General features: G+C 41.7%; 1 protein-coding gene across 1 annotated transcript in view; it reads left to right on the forward strand.

The window, feature by feature from the left end:
* The first annotated feature begins 10,301 nt into the window (after positions 1–10,301).
* Positions 10,302–23,049, forward strand: part of ldlrad3 (low density lipoprotein receptor class A domain containing 3) — a 60,084-nt gene continuing 47,336 nt past the window's right edge. The window contains exon 1 of the mRNA XM_070907050.1: positions 10,302–10,329. Within this exon, the coding sequence (XP_070763151.1) occupies positions 10,302–10,329 (28 nt within the window). The remainder of the gene's footprint in view (positions 10,330–23,049) is intronic.

The following is a 23,049-nucleotide window of genomic DNA, read 5'->3' on the forward strand; positions in this document are numbered from 1 at the left end:
GTAAACTCTGTGTACAAACATTTTGGCGACACACATTTAATTTCACTTAATATCAAATGTAGTGCAGCGTTATTTGTACTTGCACTTGTGGTGAGCCACAACTATTTCATAAGCACCTTTCAGTTTGATAAGATATAAGCAAACTTAAATCGAAGTCTATTCAATATTTCATTCTCACCGGAGGGCAGAGGAGCGGTCCGCACTCTATGGTATCACCAAGTTTTTGTGGGTGAAATCGCTGCAGTGAAGACGACTGTGCTGTCAGGCACACAGAGTGCACTGGAGACACCACGGTGGCTGCTACACTCTCTGCCTTCTCCAGTCGCCTCACCCGGCACATCTTCAACACCTGCGCATGGATTGCCATGATTCAACGTAACGTACCATTGATCAGCAGGCTCATTTATATGCATCTATATTCATGTGGTGCTTTGCATTGTATGCCATCTTACCATGCCAGTACGTTGGTTTATGACCTAACACCTGCAAAACTAATAACATTCCCATCAGCCTCAGCTGTACTCTACTGCATTTAGCTCAAAGCACCACTGTGTCTAAATAGAGTCTCACAGAGGACAGACTGACACACCGTCCCTGGTGTATCTGCTCTCTCTAATCAACCATCGTTTAAACTCAATTGACAATAATTTCATCATTTAGAGTGACATCTAAGATTGTACAAGCAACAGTTTAGTTTATGCTTTGCCTAAAGAGAGGGACGAAATCTGAGGGAGGAAACCTTGATGAGTGCTCACAGTTAACCAACGTCTACTAATCATGGATAAGTGACAGAAGATTGCTCATTTCTCAGCCGGACTTGACCTTGTTTGAGGTTGTTATTTAGAAATGCCACTGCCTGTTGTATGGAGACCAGATGAGATAATGGACTACTGCGGCCTTGAAAGTTGGTTCACCACTGAGAGCAAATCCAGCCTCCTCCATTTTTAAATTTGAGCTCATTTGGATCTTTATCCGTCAGGAACAACTGCTGGCTGATTTAAATGCCAGTTAAATGTCTGACCAGTTAAATGCCAGTTAAATGTCTGTGTATGCTTCCCACTGTTTCACTGAAGTGTTAATGTAAATCATTACATTTAATTGCTAAATTACTATTGCTGTCATTGTGGTATAATTAACTTTTGTACCGAGGATCCATTGTTAATTTTACTGGGTGGGTTTTAATGAACATTTACATTTACATACACAGCAGTGTAAGCTACTAGCTATTTGCATTTACTCAAATAGCCAGGGATTAATCTTATTTTTTGATAGTCACATGCCTATATTTGTCCATTACAGTAATGTTATGCCATTTCTATATTTGTCATATTTGTTATCAACCTTGTGTTTTGCATTTTGCTATGTAACTCACTCCAATCTGTACATCATTTTGTCTAGCTTAATTAAGAAAGTAATTGTTGATGCTTCAGGCGTTTCTCACTCAAATTGTTATTGGCCCCTGCCTCTGAAATCCCAAATCAATATCTGTTCCTCATTTGATTCTCAGCCTGGGCCTTATAGATTGACAGTCGCACACACACACACACACGCACACACAAGCACACACACAACCATACAAACTACCCTTTCTATCTCCCTCTGATTCAATTGTTGATGCCTATCTGATGTCCCTGCAGGCGCCACCAGGCCAGACGTCAGCTTTCCTAACTAATGTCAATGGAACAAGGCATTGATCACATAATTGAATGATTATTCAATTAATGCTCTTGGAGGAGCATGAAGGAGACTCTGGGTGAACATGAAAATTCTGCAAGTATGCAAGAATGTATAACTTTGTGTGTTTGTGCATGTGTTTTCATATGATGATGGAGAGGTGTGTTTTGCTCCCAATATTCGCTGCGAAAGTCAACTTCTTAATGGGCCGGCAGAAACATTTGCTGAAATCATTAGCGCATTGTCCCTTGATGTGTCCTCTCTCCTGTTTTGCCTCTCACTGTTGCTTTCTGACTCACACGCTCACTCACAAACTAAGATGTCCTTCACGTCTGCTTATGAAATGTAAGATGAATGTCAAGAGACTCACACTAGAGAGTGAAATTGCCATTGCCGGTCCTTCAGGGGGCCTTGGCATTTCACAGCTACCTCGATGGCAGTTTGACATGACAAGGACATGTCATCCTGAAGCTCTCATAAGTTGTACTATTGCTCTCTCACCCGTTGTTAGATAAAGTGATATATTAGCAAAGCTCTCACCGACAGTGGACTCAGCTACTCTTGTTGGCAAAGTTACAGTATATTTACCTCCAGTAATACGCTGCAGCTTGTATGTAGCACTCTGTAATATACGGTAATACCTTAAGTATTGAGGAAGGTTTTGTACAAATACATGTCTCCTCTCTATCGCTATCTTATTCAGCTCCCCTAATTCTTTATCTCTTCTTTATTCTCACACCTTCTTTTTACCCTTCTTCATCCCTCGCTTTCCCTATCCACCTCCTGATATTCCTTCTTGCCGCCGGCGTCCTTACTCATTCTCCTTTCCTGCTGCGCTGTGAGTGTTGTTTTTTCTCTCCACACCCACACATGCACACGCACACAGACTCCCTTTGTGCTGCTCCCATTATACATTTCCTTACCTCTCGTCTCACTACATCTCTGTCTGAATCTCTCTCTCACTGCCACCACTCACCCACAGGCAAAGTCATCCCAGGTTGCTACCCCCCCCCCCCCCCCCCCCCCCCAACAGTCAGAGCGTCTCACTACCTCAGAGTCATTTTCCAAATTTAGCCACTAATTGGGTTTCTCCTGCGATTAAGTCAATAACAACCTTCATATTAGAGTTTAATGTCCCCTAATGAGTCCATTTGTTGGCCAGCGGCTAATTAGGTCTGAACTGTTTTTAGATAGCCTAAACTAATTGATGGGCATTACTGAAACATTGTGTGTCAATCAGTAATGCAGTTGAGCCCATTTCTGCTTTTAACTTGCAGCCCTCTAGAGCAGAGCCCCCCAAAAACAGATTATACCGTTCTGGTTCATGGATCAGGCTGTATAATTTGTGAAACAGCTCAGCATTAACATTAATGATAACTCCAGGGGAGCAGAATGAAATCCATTTAACATTGACTGACAAATCTTCTTCCTCCTCAACAAGCGTTTAGTTTTATTAGTGTTGATTGTATTCAGGATTTGTGTGGGGGAGACTCGTGTCTGTTTTTGTAAGCTGTGGCGGCCATTAAAATATTCATATATACCAACTGTAGACTTTTCAAGAGTGGTTACGCAGTGCACATGCACAACCATCTAACATGGGGACTCATCATAACAGATTGGAATACTTTAGGCCCTACAGGCAACAATGGGGGGATGTGAGGACAACAGGCCCCTGCAGAAGCTATCGAGCTTGAATCTTTGACAAAGTTTTAACAGATCCAACTGACATGCCAAGACCCTCCCCTGGAGTTTGAGTCTGCACGAGGCTTTGGCTTGATAAGGCAGTATGTGGATGAATATAAAGTGAGCTGGAGGAGCCTGATATTGGGACTCATCCCAATCATATGCCTCCAGGTTAGCTTGCTATCAAAAGGAGGGGTTTGTTTGAAGCAAGGTTGTCTGTCTGCACACAGCTGCAGTTCTATGATAAAGAGGAGAGAGGTTTGATAGGTGAAGCCTCCTGTCTTTCCATCCCTCTCTCTGTCTCACTCTAATTCAATTCAACTTAAATTGGCATGAAAACACCAACATAAAGCATGAACATGCTTCCTTCCTTGCTTTCTGCCTTTCATCTCTGTATGTATGCATTCTGTGCAGGGACGTGCAGAGGATGTTAGAGGGGCGGGGGCCCAAATTCATAAAAGGCCATTTTTGCAAGTTACTACTACAACTACTACTACTACTACTACAACATCTACTACTACTACAACTACCCCGCCTCCAAAGTTAGCCAGCACACAAAATGGTATCATCACTGTTTGGTTACACACACACACGCATACTATAGAACATGAGCTGATGGTGACAAGGACTTAGATCCATTAGCCTATATACCTACCAGAAGACCCCAGTCAACATGTGTGATCTTAATGATTGAGATATTAGAGAACATTTATTGTCTATAATGGGACTGAGAGGGACGCTGCAGCAGGAGGGAGGGAGGGGGGGTAGAGGGCATCGCCCGGGAGCAACAATCTCCCGACCTGATATTTTGATTCAATCAATATATCTGTTCGACAGGGCAGGCCATGCGCAAACAGGAATTTATTCATTAAAAAAGAAAAAAGGGCACTTACTCTGTAGGAGGCCCAATGGCAGATGCTCAAGTCCCCTTTGAGGAATGTCTATGAATGTGCGTGGTTCTGTGTATCAGTGCCTGGACAGTGCTCTATCTGTGTGGAAGTTGCTATAGCTGAGTTTGTATAGGAACACCAGAAATACAATTGGAAAGAGGAAATCTGTTTCTGTGCATCTGTTTCTCACTTTCTGCGCCAACACCAAAAATGCTTTCATGCTTTGATTTTCAACATGTATTTGCCTCTTTTAACTTTCATCAAGGCAAACCATCTGTTAAAAGATTGCTCCGAATAGTTTTCCCCTGTGCCATCTGTTGCCTCCATATCTAGTTTTTTGCAGTTTCAAAATATTTTCATCCCTGTTGAAAACACCTCAGCAAGCGAGCCTGAGATGGCTACATGCTGGTAGTGTGCTGAAAAAGTTCAAAATAAGATAAAACAAAAAATGAGAGGTTCCATTAAAATATGATGATGAAATTACTGATATGAAACAGAAACAAAAATATGTTTTTAGTGATCCTCTACCAGGGTAAATCATTGTCTCTAAAAAGATAAAACTGCCCATGTGACACCTGACATTAAATGTGGGTGTTTGATGCAGGCAGTGCTCTTTTTAGCATTTTAACATCTAAACATTGCACTCCCTGCTCACAGCTTTGCAGGTAGATCTTGCACAGGGTTGTCCTTACATTGTTCTGTTCTTTGTTATAAAAAGGATTTGTCTGAGTGGATTCAATGGGTCAGCCATTGACATGCCTGAACAGCAAGTCTGAGAAGCTACACAGGCGCCCAGTCACACATTAGTACCTCCAACACAAATGGGAAAAACTGCCTGTAAATATTTCCTCAAGCAAGCCATAAAGGAGGAGAACTGTATGATGACGGAGAAATTGAAAGTCAAAATGAGAGTGCTGCTTTGCCGTGAAATGAACCTCCCATACATAGAAACAAAGATGGGAGAGGGCATTTTTAATCCTCTCTACCTGGGTGTAAAGAAAGTGGACAGGATGTCTATCCAATCACCCAATCTCTTTAAAACCAAAAACAGCCAAAGTCAGACTGTGTTTTCTGTGTTGGCTTGAATTTTCGGTGTTTTCCAAAGGTTTCTTTGTCTCCGCTGTATTCATCAAAAGGAGACAGATGCTGATATTATGTAACATTTTACCTTTCTTTATTGTTAGAAGGCATAGTTCTTATAATTGACTGTTATGTCTTAATGTTGTGAGATAAAGTTTGTTTCACAAATACAGCAGACCAGTGTTACACACCTCAGAATGTAAGTATTTATATTTACCTGTAAATAAAACCAGCATGGCTAACTTAGCCTGGCCTACTGTTTATGTTTGTTAACTTCTTCTAACTGGTTTCTATACCAGTGAAGTTTCATGACCAGAAGCTGGTTGGATTTGGAAGGGAAGTAACCGTCAAATGGCTGAAACTGGAAAAACACAGTAAGTACTCCTACTGTAAAAAATACACAGCATCTTTCAATTTCCAATGGTTTTATAATTGATAAAATCATAGCTTAATTGTCCCGGAAACAAAGTCCCGGCGCCTGGTTCTGACTCGTCCTTTATTGGTCCTTTGGCCTGTATTGATGTATCAATTTGTGTCTATCGTCTCCGTACTTCCCCATTGAACACCTCCCTCTTTGCTGGCTCCCACCTCCCCTCTAGTTATGTCAGATATGACATTGTGTGTGCTTGAGACTGCCATGACAGAACGAGAGACACGTCACTTTAATTTAATATTACATTGCTGCAAATGAGGAGCAGTATGTGTAAAATGTAAGACATATACTGTGTCCCATCATCAGATATAGGCCTACTGTACAGTAGCCTATAGGTTTGCATAATATTTCTTAGGGAAGGTGTTTGTATTATATCATATCATACATATAGTGATCTTTTGTGGACCTAGTTGTTATATAATAAAGACTGGTATGGTTTTCATAATAGGCAATCATAATGAGATTATTCATTTCTTATGCATTTAGTTAATGCTGTTGTCTGTTGCCTCTTTAGATCTATCTTTCACTTTGTCTATTAGAGTGTTTTAGTTTTTGAAACAATAATCCCAAGCAAAGTTTGATTAGTTCTGGGAAAATGAATCAGAAAATAGTCCTGGCCCAGGCCTCCCTCATATCTTCTCCATATATCAACGAAAATCATGACAGTAATGGCAGAAAACTCTGACCCTCATCCAGAAGCTGGAGGTACTTGTGTCCTTGCTACCTGTGTCCAATTTCATTTTTGTTTCGCACATGTAGTAGAGCTGTTAGCTTTGCTGTGTGACCCGAGTAACGGTACAATGAAACAACTCCTGGTTTTGCTAATGGGGACAGTTAGCTAGCCCGCAGTTTGGGAACCGCTGTCCCGGACTGGCCGACCTCTGCTCTCCGGCTCTCCGGCTCTCTGCCTCCGACTCCGCCTCTCTCAGCACCAACACACGAGCAACCGAGTCCCCAGCCTGCCTGCCGCCACCCCGAAGCCCCTTCCAGCTCCAGCCTGTGTACCTTCCCACTCCCCAAACCGGACTCCATACTTGTGTGTCGACGCGAACCCACCGCTCTCAAACAAATGTACTGCTAGGTTTGACGGAGGAAAAAAAGTCCAACTTGAAAAGTAACAGGAGTAGCTGTACCGGAGAAGTTTTTCCGTCTTTGCCCCCAGTTTTTGGCCCCGCGGCGGGGCAGGACAGCAAGGACAGGCCGGGGGGGGAGGAGACCGTATGATGTGGATCTGGTACCTTCTCCTTGGTTCGGGGTCAGGCTCAAGAACAGTCGGTAAGTTTTTAAAAGCACACGGAAACTACTGCTGTAGTCGCACTTCATTGTGCTGGTGGGTTAGAGGAAGGGGAGGGGGGCACTGCAAAATCTTTTGAAGTGTTCGCTGTGTGGTGCAGCTATGCTTTTTTTCCCCCCTCGACGAGTTTGCTGAAAGTTATTGGAGCAGCCTCCATGAAAGGAAGCTATCCGACTTTTCATTTCCATCGACTGAACGGGTTTTTTTGTCTGGAAATTGGGAGTTGTAGCAGCCGGGGCAGCGGGTTTACATTTTTTCGTGCATGTCGAATGCATTGCAGAGAGTGCGTGTCCCCTTCACTTCTGAGTGAGAATATTTTTTAGTGCAGACACCCTCCATGCCATATCCATCTACTGTGTGTTTTACTGAGATGGGGTTATAGTCTCCTCCGGGTTAAGTTGTGACCGAGAGGTTGTTGACAGGGCAGTGTTGACAAGTCAATCTGTTCTCCTGCCCCGCCATGGCAGCTGGGGCCCGGCGGAGGACACATGAACAGGAGTTTATACATAGGACAGCCAGTTGGCACTTTACGCCTTTTAACCATGCAGCTGTAGTTTAGAGCTGGTATTCAGTGACATCCATCCACTGGTTATTACTATGTGCCGAAAAACTTTACTGTCCATTACAGTGATGGCCTGCAGTGAATCATTACATTAATGTGAAACGTGTGTGGTAATCAGTGATCCAGAGGTAAACAGCCTCTAAGTATGTATGATCATGATGATAAGGTAAGGGACTGTATATAAGTAATGGAGAAAAGGCATTTGTTCACATTTTACCATTAAAATAACTATCTGCACATGCTGTGTCAAAAAGGGTGAAAAGTAAATTAAGTTTAGCTGAGTGGGAATTCTTTCTGATGATACTCATTTGATATTGATGCTCACTGTACACATGCATGTACAGTAAACTTTAATACATGTAATCCATCTACATGATTATCAGTTAGATACCATACGTTTAAGGTAACATGTTCAAGGTACTTTTATTGTCTTTTATGGAGTGTAATCAAAGCATTTGTCAACATGGTTTGAGCTAAACCTTAGTCACATCTACAGTATATTGAGGGCATCCTAATGTGCAGAACTGTTATTGCGGGTGCATTGATTCGGCGTAGCTAAAAATAACCTCTTAAGATGCTTTTCCTACTATGACAAGTCAAGGTGTCTGCTGTATAAAAGGCTTGTTGCTACAGTTTTAGTTTTATGATAAGCCTCAAAAGGCATTTGTATTCTGTGTGAACAAACACAAGAAAACTTTTAAATTTAACACTTAACACGTTATTGAACACAGGAAACATACCTAGCTAACATGTATTAGGTGTGGAACAGAGATTTAGTGTCCTAGTTTGCTCTGTTGGAGCAAAAAGGAGCATGTACACATGGTTGATGTCAGAAAGTTTCTCCCAGAATATTACTGCAGTTTGTTTTCCTCAGTATTGCTTATGTGTTGTCAGCTTTGAATAAACAAATTGTGCTTCAGCCTTTTATTAGTTCACAGCCTGACCAGGGTAATAATAATGTCAGCTAGACTGTGTTTGTGTTTGTTGTATTGGTGCCCAGACCAATATATAAGTTAGAATAGAGCACAGATATTACCAGCCTGTGTTGTCCTCTGACAGGACATTACTATTGGTTAATATTCAAGCCTACATATGAACTAATAACATAAGGTCTAAATTTACCCCAGACATACGTACAATAAAGGTCTAATACAATTTGGGTCTTGGCTGGGCAATACCTGTTAAAATGATAAACACAATATTGACATTTGAAGATATGGCAACCGAAAATTACATTGGCAGAGTTTCCCACCCACTCTGTGCAGTCTGTGCTAAGATAATAATAAGGCAAACACGTATGTATGAATGGAGTAGAATTTCCATGGTACAGTAGGTGTGCTCTGTGCTCAAGCTTCAGTGTTTTTCCAAATTTACACTGGAGAATCTAAATATTTTGCTAGATAATTGTAGCTATGAATGTTGCAGTTCAGCAAACACGCAGATGATATGTGAGTGCAGTTAATTTCCTGCAACACTTCACCATGCAATAACTCAATTTCAGAATGGTCAACAAATGTTACAAATCCTTGCTCCCTGCAACCTCTCAATTTATTCTTGTTCTTGTTTGTCCGCTTGTGCTTGTGTGCGTCTGTATAAATAAATAGTGACAATGAGACTGTTTCCCCTTGATTTATATGCACCAATAAAACACATGAGTACGTTGGAGCTTGTTTTCATGTGTTTAAGCTTTAAAATGACTTGTACATTTGGATTGACGTCCTCTTGAATAAATAAGCTCACAGACCTCTGAAAGCCAAGAGGTCTTCAGTGAGGAATTTTGGAATAAATCATGATGCTGTACATGTTGCTCTTATGCTTAGAGGTAATTTACCTGCTCACCCAACACAACTGTACAGTACAATCTGCAAAACAACTATGAAGCTAATATCTGAGTTACTTTGTTTTTCCAGTGTCGCGTACGTAAAAAGATCATACCATGCACACTGTTGTCTCTTATCCAACTGACATAGCCACACTTAAGTATCTCCTCAATTAACATAAATGTGCGCTCCATTACCTGCTCTGTGTTACCAGGCCACACACACACACACACAGACCAGGTGGTAGGATATTTTCATTCATAACCAAAGACAGTATTCGGGTCATTTCTCCCACTGAACAGGGAGACAGAATCCCATTGTCTCCTGCCTATTGTGCTTTGTATTTCTGCACCGTGGCTTCCCAGAGACAGGCCAGTTGGCCCTATAAACCGCTGTGTGTCTGTGCTTATCTTTGCGTGTCTTTGGAACAGGAAAGAGAGAGGGAAAGAGATGTTGTGTTTTTTGCGCTGGCTGACACGCTTGATATACTTCCAGCCATAGTCGCACAGAGAAGACCAGGGATTATGGAGGGCCAGCGTGGCTTTAGTTCCCAGAGTTGTTAAACAGAGCCACATGACTGGAGTCACATTTCAGACCTTGGTAACAGTGCAGCTTTAACTACTGTAAGCACACATTGCATGGATTCTGTTTCAATATTTATCAGTCAAACTTTACACATTACGCATGTTTTGTGGCTACGACAAATAAAGTACATTGAGTACATTAAAGTACATTGCAGGATCTTTGACCATTAGGTGTAACTCATGTAGTATTTCTCTCTGTGTGGGATGTAGGTTCACTGTCCATTCTCTTTGAGCATCTCTGATCTGTAATAATGCTAAAATTTTCATGAACCCTGGGAGACATGGATGGAAGGAAACAGAGAAACAGAGGTAAGTAAAATTTACTGGAAAAAGTTAGAAGAAAGCTCATTACATATTGATTTTGGATTGATTTGAACTAATTTGCCATGCAGCGATGCAGGAGCTTTGTTAATCCCTGATGGTTGCCTTATATTGATCCACCTCGTCCTTGGATGCCAAGATTAAACCTCAGTCTTGGATGAATCTGCTTATTTACTGAAGAGAGTTATTTTGAGAATACTAGCCGTTAGATTTTGTTGACTTACGAACATATGGCACTCTTGCTTTTCACCATAAGTAGTGTTTACTCATTACTTTTACCCAGTGCATTGTGTACTAGTTATTTCCAGTGGAGTTAACCATAAGGACAGTTTGTGCAAGACATTGATTTTCACTGTCTACAGTGCCAGACCTAAAGGGTAACTTGAGATGTGCTGAGAAGTTTGTTTTAAAGTAAAGCCCAAGCAGTGAATGTTTTTAGGACCATTTTTAAGACTGTTGTACTCTGCAACACATGCAGATGTGCACAATTTTACACACACAGTTTGAACAGCACAGCCGAGAGGACAGCCAGTGACTGGTGTTAAGTGGGAAACTCTCCACCTCACTCTGTTTTCAGTTTTACTGGAGAAAAGGTGGATGAACTTAAAAAAAAACAAAAAACATTCTTTTTCAGGAAATCCCACCCCTCTGTCCCTCTTATCAATTGAAACAGCCTCTCTCTCCATAATTGATATCCCATTGTTTTACAGTTTAGAATAATCCTTCAGGGTAAAGACACCCTGTACACGGCAAGATAGGCGGAGCTGCAGCAGCCCATTCATTGTCTTTGCAAAGCACTCATGAGAAGCAGCAAGGACTGATCAGGCAGAGCGGAAGGAAAAATTCATTTAAATTAACTGTGACTGAAAGAGGTGGAGAATCGCAATGATAACCAATCACATCTGACATTTATTGTGTATTTAATGTAAATTAAGTACATTTACTGCTGAAATGAGATGAAATTTCAGATGTAGGTTCTGCTGCACTGATCTATCTCATTTGTGAGTATAAACCGCAGCAACCATGGAAGCAAGCAGTAAACGGTGTGATTGATCTGCCCACGAGTGAAGGTTTGTGGGATGTATCAGCAGCCTGACAGCCTGGACACATTTGGTGTGTCTTTAGTGTCCTCATTGTGTATGTCCTCACTTTGTTATTTGCAACACCATAGTCTTGTTTCAATACGAATTACATAACAAGAACAAACTTCATATGCTTTCAAATACTTCAAATACTAAATAGGCATATAACACGTGTCCCAACTCAGGGGCTGTCTGTCTATTGTTGAATTTTGTCTAAATGTTTGACCTTGAAGTTGTCCTGTTTCGATGCATTGAGTCTAGAAATGCAGACTTTGGAGCATCTGAACTTTGCAATGGGACACAGCTACTAGATTTATGGATTATTTAGTTTAGAGCTTACACAGCACATTTGCTCATTTTTGCCCTGGCCAGTCACCTTGGTTTCCCCACTTTTATCTTCATCCACGGTGCCCCCTCTGAGAGGAGAGTGACCTGCTGTATGTGTCCCCTGTGTTTCTGTGCCTGCTGTCAGACAGGGAACGGACCCTGGCAGGCTGACAGCTGGCTCCCCCGCTGTCCCCCGTGATCAGCAGTCATTTGCTGTTCTGTGTCTCACAGCCACCGTGGCATCCAGTGTGGACACTGACAGGCTATTTTGGACTGAAATTTCAGTATCCCTCTGTCAAACCAAACGAACACTACCTTAAAGGTCAACAAAAAACCTCGAGAGAAACACATAAAACATCAGGGCAGCTGATCCCCTGTTTGTTTGTCGACCCGGGTAGAAAACATATGTTGCACGAGTGTGGTTTTGTATATTCAGATCTTCAAATGACTTTAATCCGTTCCTTGAGATACTGAGATGACTATGGCCTTGAAAAGGGAATAGTTTCTACTCAACTCAAAGAATCCTTCAGAAAACACTTCAGATCACTTACTTTGTCATTAGGTGGTGAGGTGAATTTGTAAAAGATCTCTCATGTTTTCAGTCTATATCAGCCACAAATGAAAATGTGTAAAGTAAGGGAAACAAACAAGTAATATAATGATTTGTAATCTTTGGTGTCTGTTTAAAAAACGATGCTGCTGCTCAAATAGTCCCTCATATCTTGTATACTCAGAACATTGATGTGTATGTTTATCTTCATTGCGCTGGGAGATTGTACATATCAGCTGCCAAATACCTGTGGTGATGATTACGTTGCACTAAACCTTTGGGTGGACATACCTTTAGCCTCATGCATAATTGTTTTGTGATTGCGATACAGCTCTGGTAGTGTCATCATTCCAGTGAGTGGCCCACCTCCATCCACCAGCTTTGGATGCTGTAATTAGATGCAATTTTCCAAACATCTAATCATAAGTAAAACGGTTATTTTGCCTCGACACGGTTTTTTGATTGCAATCACACACATTTTGTTTCTGTTTTTCATGCCAAGTGTGATTACGCGTGCATTCAATGTCCTGTGTGATAAATATGCAAAATGTCTTAATAGCATTGTAGGTGAAAGCCCGTTTTAGAAGCACAGTGTTACTGTTAATGTATTTATCTGCAAGATTAGATTAATCTTTAGGATTATGGATTTAGTGGAACTCTCTTCTCCTTCTGTTGCACAACACAGTGATTTAGGATTGCTCAATAGGTCAGGGGTAAACTCTAAGTCCGAGACTCACACAAGAAACGCTAGCTCATGAAACAAGCCATTTGCTGAAGTGAAACTCAAGATTATAATTGAGGTGCCGTAGAGTGTGAAATTTCAGTGATTTGCAGACTGCACTGGATTTCCTTCCCCCCTCTGAGGATAGTATAGCTGTATGTCTTATTGATAGTAATCTGACAGGTTCTTTTCCAGGTTTAAGTGTGAAGGCTGCGTGTATTTGTGTCATAGAGATTTTTGCATGCCGTTATGTGTTTTGTTTCAGTAACCTTATTCTGAGAGCACAAGTATTTGGCCTGGCATGATGGAGAGAGAGAGAGAGAGAGAGAGAGAGAGAGAGAGAGAGAGTAAAAGGCAGCTAAACTCTTATTACTCTGTATCCACTCCTTTCCAAGAGGGAAAGTACAAGGGAGAGACGTGACCCGCCCTTCTCTTCGCACCAGATTGGCATTTAGTTGATGGTGCCAATGGAATTTCTTCTCACAAATGATTGCGAGTTCACTCACATGGACACACGTTTTGATTTAGCAACCTCTCAGGTGAAATTCCAATCTAGGGATGTAAAAGCTATTATGTACTTGAGGCTACTCCTCTGAGCGAGTGCATAAATGAACAAATAAGATCAATCTCAATTCGGCTGACTTGAAATAATTGCCTATTTGTCACAATTAATTTCAGAGCTTTGACTCAAGACCCCTTGATATTGATATTGAATTTCCCATTATTACATACATGAAAACCTGCTCATTAAATGGAGCTGAATCCAAAGAATTAGTCTCTGTGTTAAATGGATGATAAAAGGGTCAAGGCAGGCAGGGATAATTTCCCTGTCTGTTTGAGGACGGAGAGGTGAAGTGATGCAGAAGCTGGAAGTTAATGTGCGGAGGAGACACGACTCCACCTCTGTCATGTCACAAACATGGCTTAACCCCTTGAGCTGTCGATCCCTTGCCTCAAGTGTGCACACTGTTTGATTTTCCTATGCTTGTTCTCTTTCTTCTCTAGTTGAGATCATGCAGTTGAGTCAGTGTATGTGCGTTTGTGTATGTATAAGGTGCAGTGTGTGTGTGACCAATATGTATAAAGGGTAATCCTCTCTTGGATAGGGACCAGGGGAAGCGGGGCGCTCATCTTCACAGGAACTAATCACCTGATCCTGCCTGCTGTTTACAGAGGCAGTCTCGCCAGCCAAAATCAAATGCAAAGCCCATGTTAATTGCCTTAATGCTGCTTCCCTGTCAACCATGGCTTGGCAGCAGCCTTCAGCACTAGGCCACAAAATGAATTCTTTTCATTTGTTGAATGAATACCAAAGACGAAAGGGGGTTCTTGCCCCTCAGGATTGAAAGGCAGAAACCCATTTTTACTATCTGATATTTAGAACTGGGAAGAGCAGAAGAGAGGTATGGGAGGGCAAATGAAAGTGGTGGGGGGAGGGCAGGAAGTTCAGGCCTGGCTCAGGTCATTATTGGGCCAGAACCATTAGTCTTGCCAGGGTCTAGTGTGTCAGAGATGGTAATTGAGTCCGTCTCTGTGCAGCCCGCTCTAATGAGAAGCTGCGAGCCTAAGATTTGACTAATTTCTTTTATGCCCTGGACGATATGTCAGCCTGGCCGTTCTGTGCCTAATGACTCTAGATACTTAATGAAGGATTGGTGAGATTTCCAAAGACTTGGATGGAGCTTTGTATTAATGTACTTCAAAAGTTAGTGCACTCTGGAGACTTGTGTAATGACATTCCAAGGCTTTTCATGTCCTGACAGTGACACTGCCACTGATCAAAAGTGGTGCGTATATTGACAGTTTCTTGTTTGAAGTGAATAATGATAATATTGAGCAACATTATTTATCAAGTCCTATGGGTGTATTAATTATACTAAAATGAAATTTCCAAATTGCACATATTGTATGACCACAGACAATATTTGCTTAGTCTTAATGCACAGACAATAGCATGTCCATAACTCCATTAGTCCAACGTCAGACAGGTGATCTTTCCGATGCAGCTACATTTCCCAACATATCCAAAATGATAAATGTGGTCACTGGAAAAATGTGCACAGAAAAATGATATGCTCACTCAATAACCACATGCTTTTGAAGATGCCTTGACCTGCTTGCGTTGTCTGCGCAGCCCCCGATAGAGTTGAAAATGTCTTCAACAGAAAGCAGTCAAGCTGGTAAACATCACATTTCACCCTCATGTGATTCTCATCTCCACCGTGTCCGCCATGGGTCAGGAGCTCATCTGTCCTGAAGGAACAGCACAGCAGCTGATTATGATGGATTATGATAGATTCCTCCTTGACTGACCTCTGCAGCCAGTCACACATTCTTCACTGCACTTGCGCGCACACACACACACACACACACGTTGACACTCATACATTTATGGACACGGACAAGTGTAAACACACACACATAAAAGTTGATACACAAAAGTGCGCTGACACTTGCATTTTCACGTTGCAGTCGGGTGGCACATTCACCCAAGGACAGACATACAGGACATACAGTCACACATAGACACACACACGCTGTAAGTCTGCATACATCCATGCATAACCACACGTTACAACATAAGACCACACAGTGTTACTTGTAACTGCCCCTCTTGCAGGTTATCAGTACCAGTGTGAGTCTTGAACCAAACCCAATTAACTCACCACAAACTCACATGAAAGCAAATGAACCCACTGGGGGAAAAAAGGAAAAAAAACTTCTAAAATGCCCAAAAGAGTGGGCGCTGCTTTCAGAGGAGGCCATTTGTTTTCATTTGGTTTGGTGTCTTTACCGGTGCTGTGCAGAGCACTTTGAGCAGTGTGTCTCTGTCAGACCAGCCACCTCCGCCTCCACCCACAGCCACCACCCCTCGTTCCATTAGCACAGATGGTACCGGCGTGGCTGCAGTGAAGAGAAATGAGGTGGATGGCGCTAATCGCTGGTGCAGACTGATGCGCGTTCAGTCACCTGGTCAATAAGCCGCTAAAGCGCTGCTCTTTGCATTTTCTCCCGCTTTGCAAAGGAGCAAAGGCCGTCAGAAACAATGGCAAGTGGAAGAGGATCAGATGGTGATGTTGACCCAGGGGAAGCTACGCTGCAGCTCTGAGCATGAGCCTGCATGTGATATGGAGCAGCAGGAACGCTGCCATGTTATGCAGTGAGAGAGAAATTGTGGGCTTTTCATATGAGTGTATGATGTTTTTTCGCAAAGCAGTGCGAGAGTACTTTTTAACCATTACCATGACAACATAGAGGTCTATTGTTCTTTTGTGTGTGTGAGTGAATATAACAGAATTACGGGTCTGAGTAATGCAGCTGATCTCTCACAGGGGAAGTGAAGCCAGATGAAGCAGGCTCACCAGCGAAGATGATTGAAGTGGCAACCAGAAAACCAATGGGGGGCTACGCTGTGAACTCATTACCCTGACTGTAATTACCAGTTGGGAAAAAAAAATTGGTCACCTAGTACTCTTGTGACCTTTCTCATCACCGTTCATGTATTTTCCTGTCACGTTGCGTCTATGTCTAAGTTGGCCTTTTACAGATAGCACATAGACTGAAATCTTATTGGAATGACCTTTAGTTACAACATCCGCTGCCACGGTGAGAACTATTCACACAGCCTCTACCTTTTAAACTAAAGCCCTCCAGTTGACTCATTACCATTCAGTTGAGTAGATATTATATTATATGGAGAAAAAGAGAGACAGACTTAGTGAAAGAGACAGAGAGCACAGGCAAGGGCCTCTGGCTCTCTGTTACCTCATCTGCATTCTGTTGAAATAAACATTTCCATTGTAATGCCCCCGTCATTCCCCCTTTACCCCTTCTCCTTCATGTAGTGTCTCTATCTCATCCCTTTTTTTCTTCTCCCTCTCACCTTGTGCTCCCTCTTTCTCTTCCTCTATCGCCCCGGTGTTTTTGGCAGATATAGTTAATTCCCACTGCACTGACTCCATGGCCTAGCTACACAATTAGGAGTTCATTACTTGCTAATACACAGACAGAAGAAGGACAAAGGCAGTCTGTGCCTTTTTTTGTTGAGCGCTCCCTGCTTCCATCATTTTATCTCTCTCTCTCCTCAAGCACTTTTTGAGTAAAAGGGTGCTACTTCTCTTCCTCCTCTCTCTTCCTCCTCTCTCTTCCTCCTCTCATCACACCCTTTACTACAGTACATATTCTCCACGGTGCATAATGTGCCTGTGCTAAGAAGAATGAATTGTTCAAATCTCTTAAGCATTGTTTTTATGAAATCAAATGTACTCTCAACTCATATAGCTACAAAGTTCAGTTTCTGCGTGTCATTTTCTGGCTCATCTACAAACATTCAATTCTGTTTACCATATGTAAGCTATGTCCTTTTTAAGAATTGGATTCCTTTGTTTGCAGATGTTTTCCTCCTGCCTTGTGCTCATATGACTAGAGGCAAACTGAAAGAGTCTCACAGGTGTAACATGAGGTCAGCACTGGCAGCTTCCCTCTGTGTCATTGTCTGCATCACTTTTCTCACTATCTGGCTGGCTCTGCGGAAATGCCAATTTGCTCGGTAAGGGGTCTTGCGGCGTAGTGGTGGATGAAGGGTGTGTGCTGTTTACCGGTGTGTTCTGCGGCAGTCGACTGCGTGATGAAAGAGACGCAGGGGAGTGTTGACATTTAGTTTTGTGCCGGTGATGGGCCTATGTGGGGAATCAGAATTAATGGGATATTTGTGTTTGTTTGACAGGAGAAGCTTCCTTCTTTGGATTGATGAGGAATTCAAGCCCATAAGAGGAAGATATTTGTCTGGCTGGCATTGTGTGTACTTATGCATACATCTCTGTGATCATACTATGTGTGTATCCTTATGTCTACTTTTGAGTGTCTGTGTGTCAAACAAGACTGCTTTTTGTCTGTATTTGAGTGGTGAGCAGCATGCCCACAGTGCCATCATCTAAATCTCATTTGAGTCATCGTTCTCCTCTTCATCCTTCCTCCCCCCCTATCTCCTCAGCTCCTCCTCTCTGTGAAGGTAATCCCAAGGTGATGTTAATAGGCTGGGATGCTGTTGAAAATGCCACTGTCATCTCTTAGAGGATTAGATGGACAATTGCTTCTCTGAAACTCAAGCCAAGTGGTTAAAAGAAAACTGCAACAAAACAACTTTTCTGAAAGTGCCTTATGTCGTGTTTTTTTTTGTGCCGTAACATAACCCTGCTGGATTTTATGTCCTCAGTATTGAGTTTGCGTTGTAATGCATGCATTTTCTGAGCGCCATTTTAATTTAACCACTGATGCACTCGCCAAAATAAACTGATGTTATAGGATTATAGGCTCAGTGTGATCTGTGATCCCAGATTAATGGGAGACCAGTGTGTGATTAATGGGGCCTTGTTTAGTCCAGCCAGGCTAATTTGACCAGTCACAGTTCCAAAGATCCAAAGGCAGTAGAAGGCAGTCATTGCAAGGCCTATTTCATAAAGGAGAGGCTGCTAAATGAATACATAATAATAAGGCAGAGGCTAATGAAACAATCAGTGTTGTACTCGTGTTGCCAGAGAGCTGTGTCTACATGTTTGTTTGCAAAGTATGCCTTTTTGTGTTTCCATTAACCTTTATGTGTCCATACGTAAGAACACAGAAATAGCTGCAGGGAATAATTACTTGAACAGACAGCTAAGTTGTCTGTTGCAAACACACACAGCCACTACTTTCTTCAGCTCCTATCAGAGGAGAGAAAAGCGCATTCATTTTTTGAGGTCATATTTTGCTTTGTCAGGCCACAACCTTTACCGAAGAGCATGCTGTATTGGGATTTTGTGAAACACTTGAAGCAGAGCATCCGCAGTTCTAACATTAGATCTAAATGTACAGATGTGGTTGATATTACACATTACAAATAATACTTTCATTCTCCCTTAATAATATTTGGAGAGAAATTACTGTACTTTTGAAGACAATTTGTATGTGTGCAGATTATGTATATGTCTCTATAGTGTCTGTGAAATATGTACATCTATAAATATCTGGTTATTTTTTTAAATCACAGTTTCTCTCTGACATTACTTCGTCTCTTCAAGCTGGTATTCTCTTTTTCTATATCTCTATTTCTTGGTCTGGCTCTGCTCACTCTGGTACTATTTCAGCTCACAGATGCACCATCAATAATGCAGCCTCTTTAACAAGGCTAAGGCTTTTAAGAGGGTTTGTCTGTGCCCCTCCCTTCTAGATGCCTTCTAGTCGCTGGGTGGCCACATCCTAGTGGAAAAAGCTTCGATTTTGCAATGAAACCAGAAATAAACTCACTGTTAACAGACATTTTATACTTTATTTATATCGTTATCAAGGCTTTTTCTTCTGATTATCGTAAATGCTGGGAAGCACTTCATGCCGGTAGTGCGAGAGGTCACAGTCTCACCAGAGAAGCAAAGAACTGACTGCATAGCTGTAGGCAAAAATGAAATGGTCGCTAAAGCAACAAGGAAACACAGCCGCCATATCACTCCATAAAGTTCATATTGTACGTGAACATATTTTGTTTGCATTTCTATGCAGACAACAGAAGGCTTGGAAGGCATTGCAAACCCCAGACAGCCTCGTGTATCTTTTCAGAAAAAACCCATGTGGTGCAGCCTGCTTAATTTTGTGTGTGTGTGTGTGTGTTTGGATTAGTTATAAGGGGGTCTTGAGGAAATGGAGGCTGTTCTCTGAAATCACGGTTATCCCTCAATGTCTGGGATAATGCCATAAGCTATTGGAGGTTAGAGAACTTCCATTTATTCAGGCATGTTGACTGAAAAACAGCACTGTGTTTGATGTGAGTCCAAGAGAGTAGATCCAATGCAGAAAAACAAAAATAACGTCTGTATAACGCACACTCCGAGATAATGATCGTGTTGTGGTGTTGCAGTATTTTCCTTGTTTTCAGAAAAGCATGACACGAAGAACAATGAAAAGCCAATGACATTTGCCATTTTTTAGGCCATTAAAGCAATTTGTCATCTATTTGTCTTTTCAGTTCACATACTGTATATGTGTGCCATTTATGACTAGACTTATATTCTGTCTTCCTTCCTTGAGGAATTTACTCTTGACTGTCTCTGAGAGCCAGTGTCCTTATTTCATTAAACAGCAACTGCTAAGTCGCTAAGCCAAACAATTGTCTAGTTATCTGCTGCATAGATGGTGACTAATCCTGCTTTAGCCTATAGAGAGGAAAAGCTTGTGGTCCATTGTTTGTTCCTCTCCAGATGCCTGCAGGGGGATTGGGCTGATGCCCCACCTGTGAGAGCTGACCAGCGCTGTGGCCGATCCTGTTGAGAATTAAACACTCTCTCCTTGTGAAGGTTGGCGCCAAAGACTTCTTATATTTGATCTGACAGTAGTAGTAGTAGTTTTTCGGGATGTCCTTGGACTCTAATTCCTTTTGCCAAGGTGGTGAAGTCAGCTGGCAGCAATCAGCGTGGTTGTCTTGATCTGGTCATGTCAAGATGTTTTTATTTTGGCCACGCAAACCCTTTTCTGCTGTTGCTGTTTTCCAAGTTGGTGTTTCTTTCGTCTCATTTTTCTCTTTTTACAGTTTATTGGACTAAACAAGCAGAAGGGGCACACTTTTCTACTTGCTTAAGATCCCCTCCAGAGTAATTTTAATACATGTAAAAATACTCTGCCTTGAATAATATTTTGTCTAAAATGTTTCTTTCCACAAAAATATGTTCAATAAACTACTGAAAAGGATTAAAAGTACATCTACTCCTTCGTCCTCATCAAAAATTCCTGAATCTATGAATATGCAAATATAGAGATGCCCCCAGGCGCAGTGGCGCGCCGCGTCACACCCACCACCGTAGTGTCGCTGGTTCGATTGTACTCTGATCTGAACACAGTAACTAGCAGCTAACAGCCGCTCAAACCACATATAGCATTTCAAAGATGATGTTTAACTTCTGATTCTAAGCATGTGTGTTGCATTTGGTCTGAGATTGTTTAGCATTCAATCCAGCAGGATGGGTGGGTTGAAAAAGTCCCTTTTTTATTTATGTCAGTTTCCTCAGGATGTTGGCACGTGTCCTGAAATTTTAACATTATTAAATGCCAGACAAATGTGTGCGTGGCTCAGGAAGCACAGTGCTGTTTTGTGATACGAATATTTTAAGTGACGTGAAATGTGGAAAGTACAATATCGCGTCACCGCTGACTTTATTGACCGAGGAGGATTCTTAAATATTATTTTACTCTCTTCAGCTGCTACCATGCTGCTTTTGTTGAACTTTCTTGCTCAGTATGCCTCCTCCGCTCTGTCTATATCTCTCTCTGGCTATGTGCGTATATGCATGGTACCCTGATGGAAATAAAATACATGAATGTAACAGACATTTCCATTTCAGAGGGGTGCTCTACTTCCGTGTCAAATACAGAAGAGGAAGTACTCAAACTGGAATACAGTGGTACTGTGCCAATAAGCATCATCAGGTCCACCTACAAAGTATGTGACTATACGTGTACACAAAGACTGGTCACCTCACCATGACCTATATGTACTTCTTTATACCTGCAGTGTGCCCCTGCTTTATTAGACAAAACAACATTTAAAACTATATAGGAAGGTATAAATAAGCTGCTCCATGTGTCATGGAGGAGGCACGGGTCCGTCTGCAGCCCTCTCCAGGCCAACAGTAGGGTTAACAATGACAAGGACTGGAGTGTATATGGAGTTGGGTACTCCAAACTGAGAGAAAAATGGGGGAAAATTGCTAAATTAATAAGTGTTGTTAGTTTTCGTTATCAGCACTGTTGCACTCTTATTGCATCAATACACCCTTATTGTACACCCATATTGTATTATGTAAGCCTATCAAAGTTGTTACGCCTCAGTCTATCTCTGTATACTTACGAGATTTAACTGCACATAGTGTATCAAGTTGATTATGTAGCATAGATTACAGAGTTTTGCTTTAAAGCTGATTGTGAGAGACTGAGATAGAGCAGGGATATGTTGTAAGGTGGAACAAGCACTTTAGAACCGCACTGACATTATGGAGATGTGGCTCATTTTAGAGCATTGTCACAAGAATCATCTCATTTGTCTTCAGTCAAGAAGTTTTAGATATCTAATGGAGGTGTTTGTCTTCACTCTGTGACCTGTATATTAAATCATGAATGAATGCTCAATCCTCCTCTGAACCCTCATCAGTGTGCTTTACAATGCACTACAAATTAACAGCACAATTAACTTCAGCTGTCTGTCTGATTGACTTCTCTGTACTTCCTTAGTAAACATAACAAGTGATGAGGACAAATTGAGAGATCAACATGTCTCTATTACCAACCCCCTAAAAAAAAGCCAGCAGCTTTAGATGTGATTGAAAATGACAAACCATGCTGCCTTGGAACTGTATCACATTCTCATTTTCCCACTTTTAGGATAATGCTAATCGGGATTACATAACAAACTGTATGCTCACAGCTGTCACTGCAAATAAAGCTATCTAGTGTACCAGAGGCAAAGACGATTTGGTCTCATTACTGTTAGATCGTGTAGGTGACCACTGCTGTTTTTACAAATTGTGTCTTCACAGTTGTGGCCATCATCATCAAGTAAAAATGAAGGTGAACACTTTAGTTATTACCTGAACAGTTTGCTGCAAATGTTCTTCTGTCACATGTTTAACTTTGACCCACTTTTACAAAGTAGTAAATGATTTTATAAGACATTTCCGGTGCATGTGCTTTTGTTTTCACCTGCAAATATGTGCTTTATACAACTGGGTAAATATGTGATAAGTTTAAAATCTGTCTGGTAGTCGGATTACTCGTCCTACCAGTGCTGCTGTGTAAGCTAGCTTTGTTAATCAAGAAGGCCAGTGAAATGTAGAATGAATGGTCACAACTATGAAGATTGTGTGTAAAATAAATGGAAAGTGACATGAAAATGTACAAAAATGTAAAATGTCCTTTAAGGATGAAGTTGTGTTTAGTGCTTTATGGATTCATGTGTGATGATGATGAGGAATATCAAGCAGGGAAAATGTTCGCTGTCTGGCCTCTCA

Source organism: Enoplosus armatus, chromosome 6, assembly GCF_043641665.1.
Source record: "Enoplosus armatus isolate fEnoArm2 chromosome 6, fEnoArm2.hap1, whole genome shotgun sequence".
In the NCBI taxonomy this organism is placed as follows: Eukaryota; Metazoa; Chordata; class Actinopteri; order Centrarchiformes; family Enoplosidae; genus Enoplosus; species Enoplosus armatus.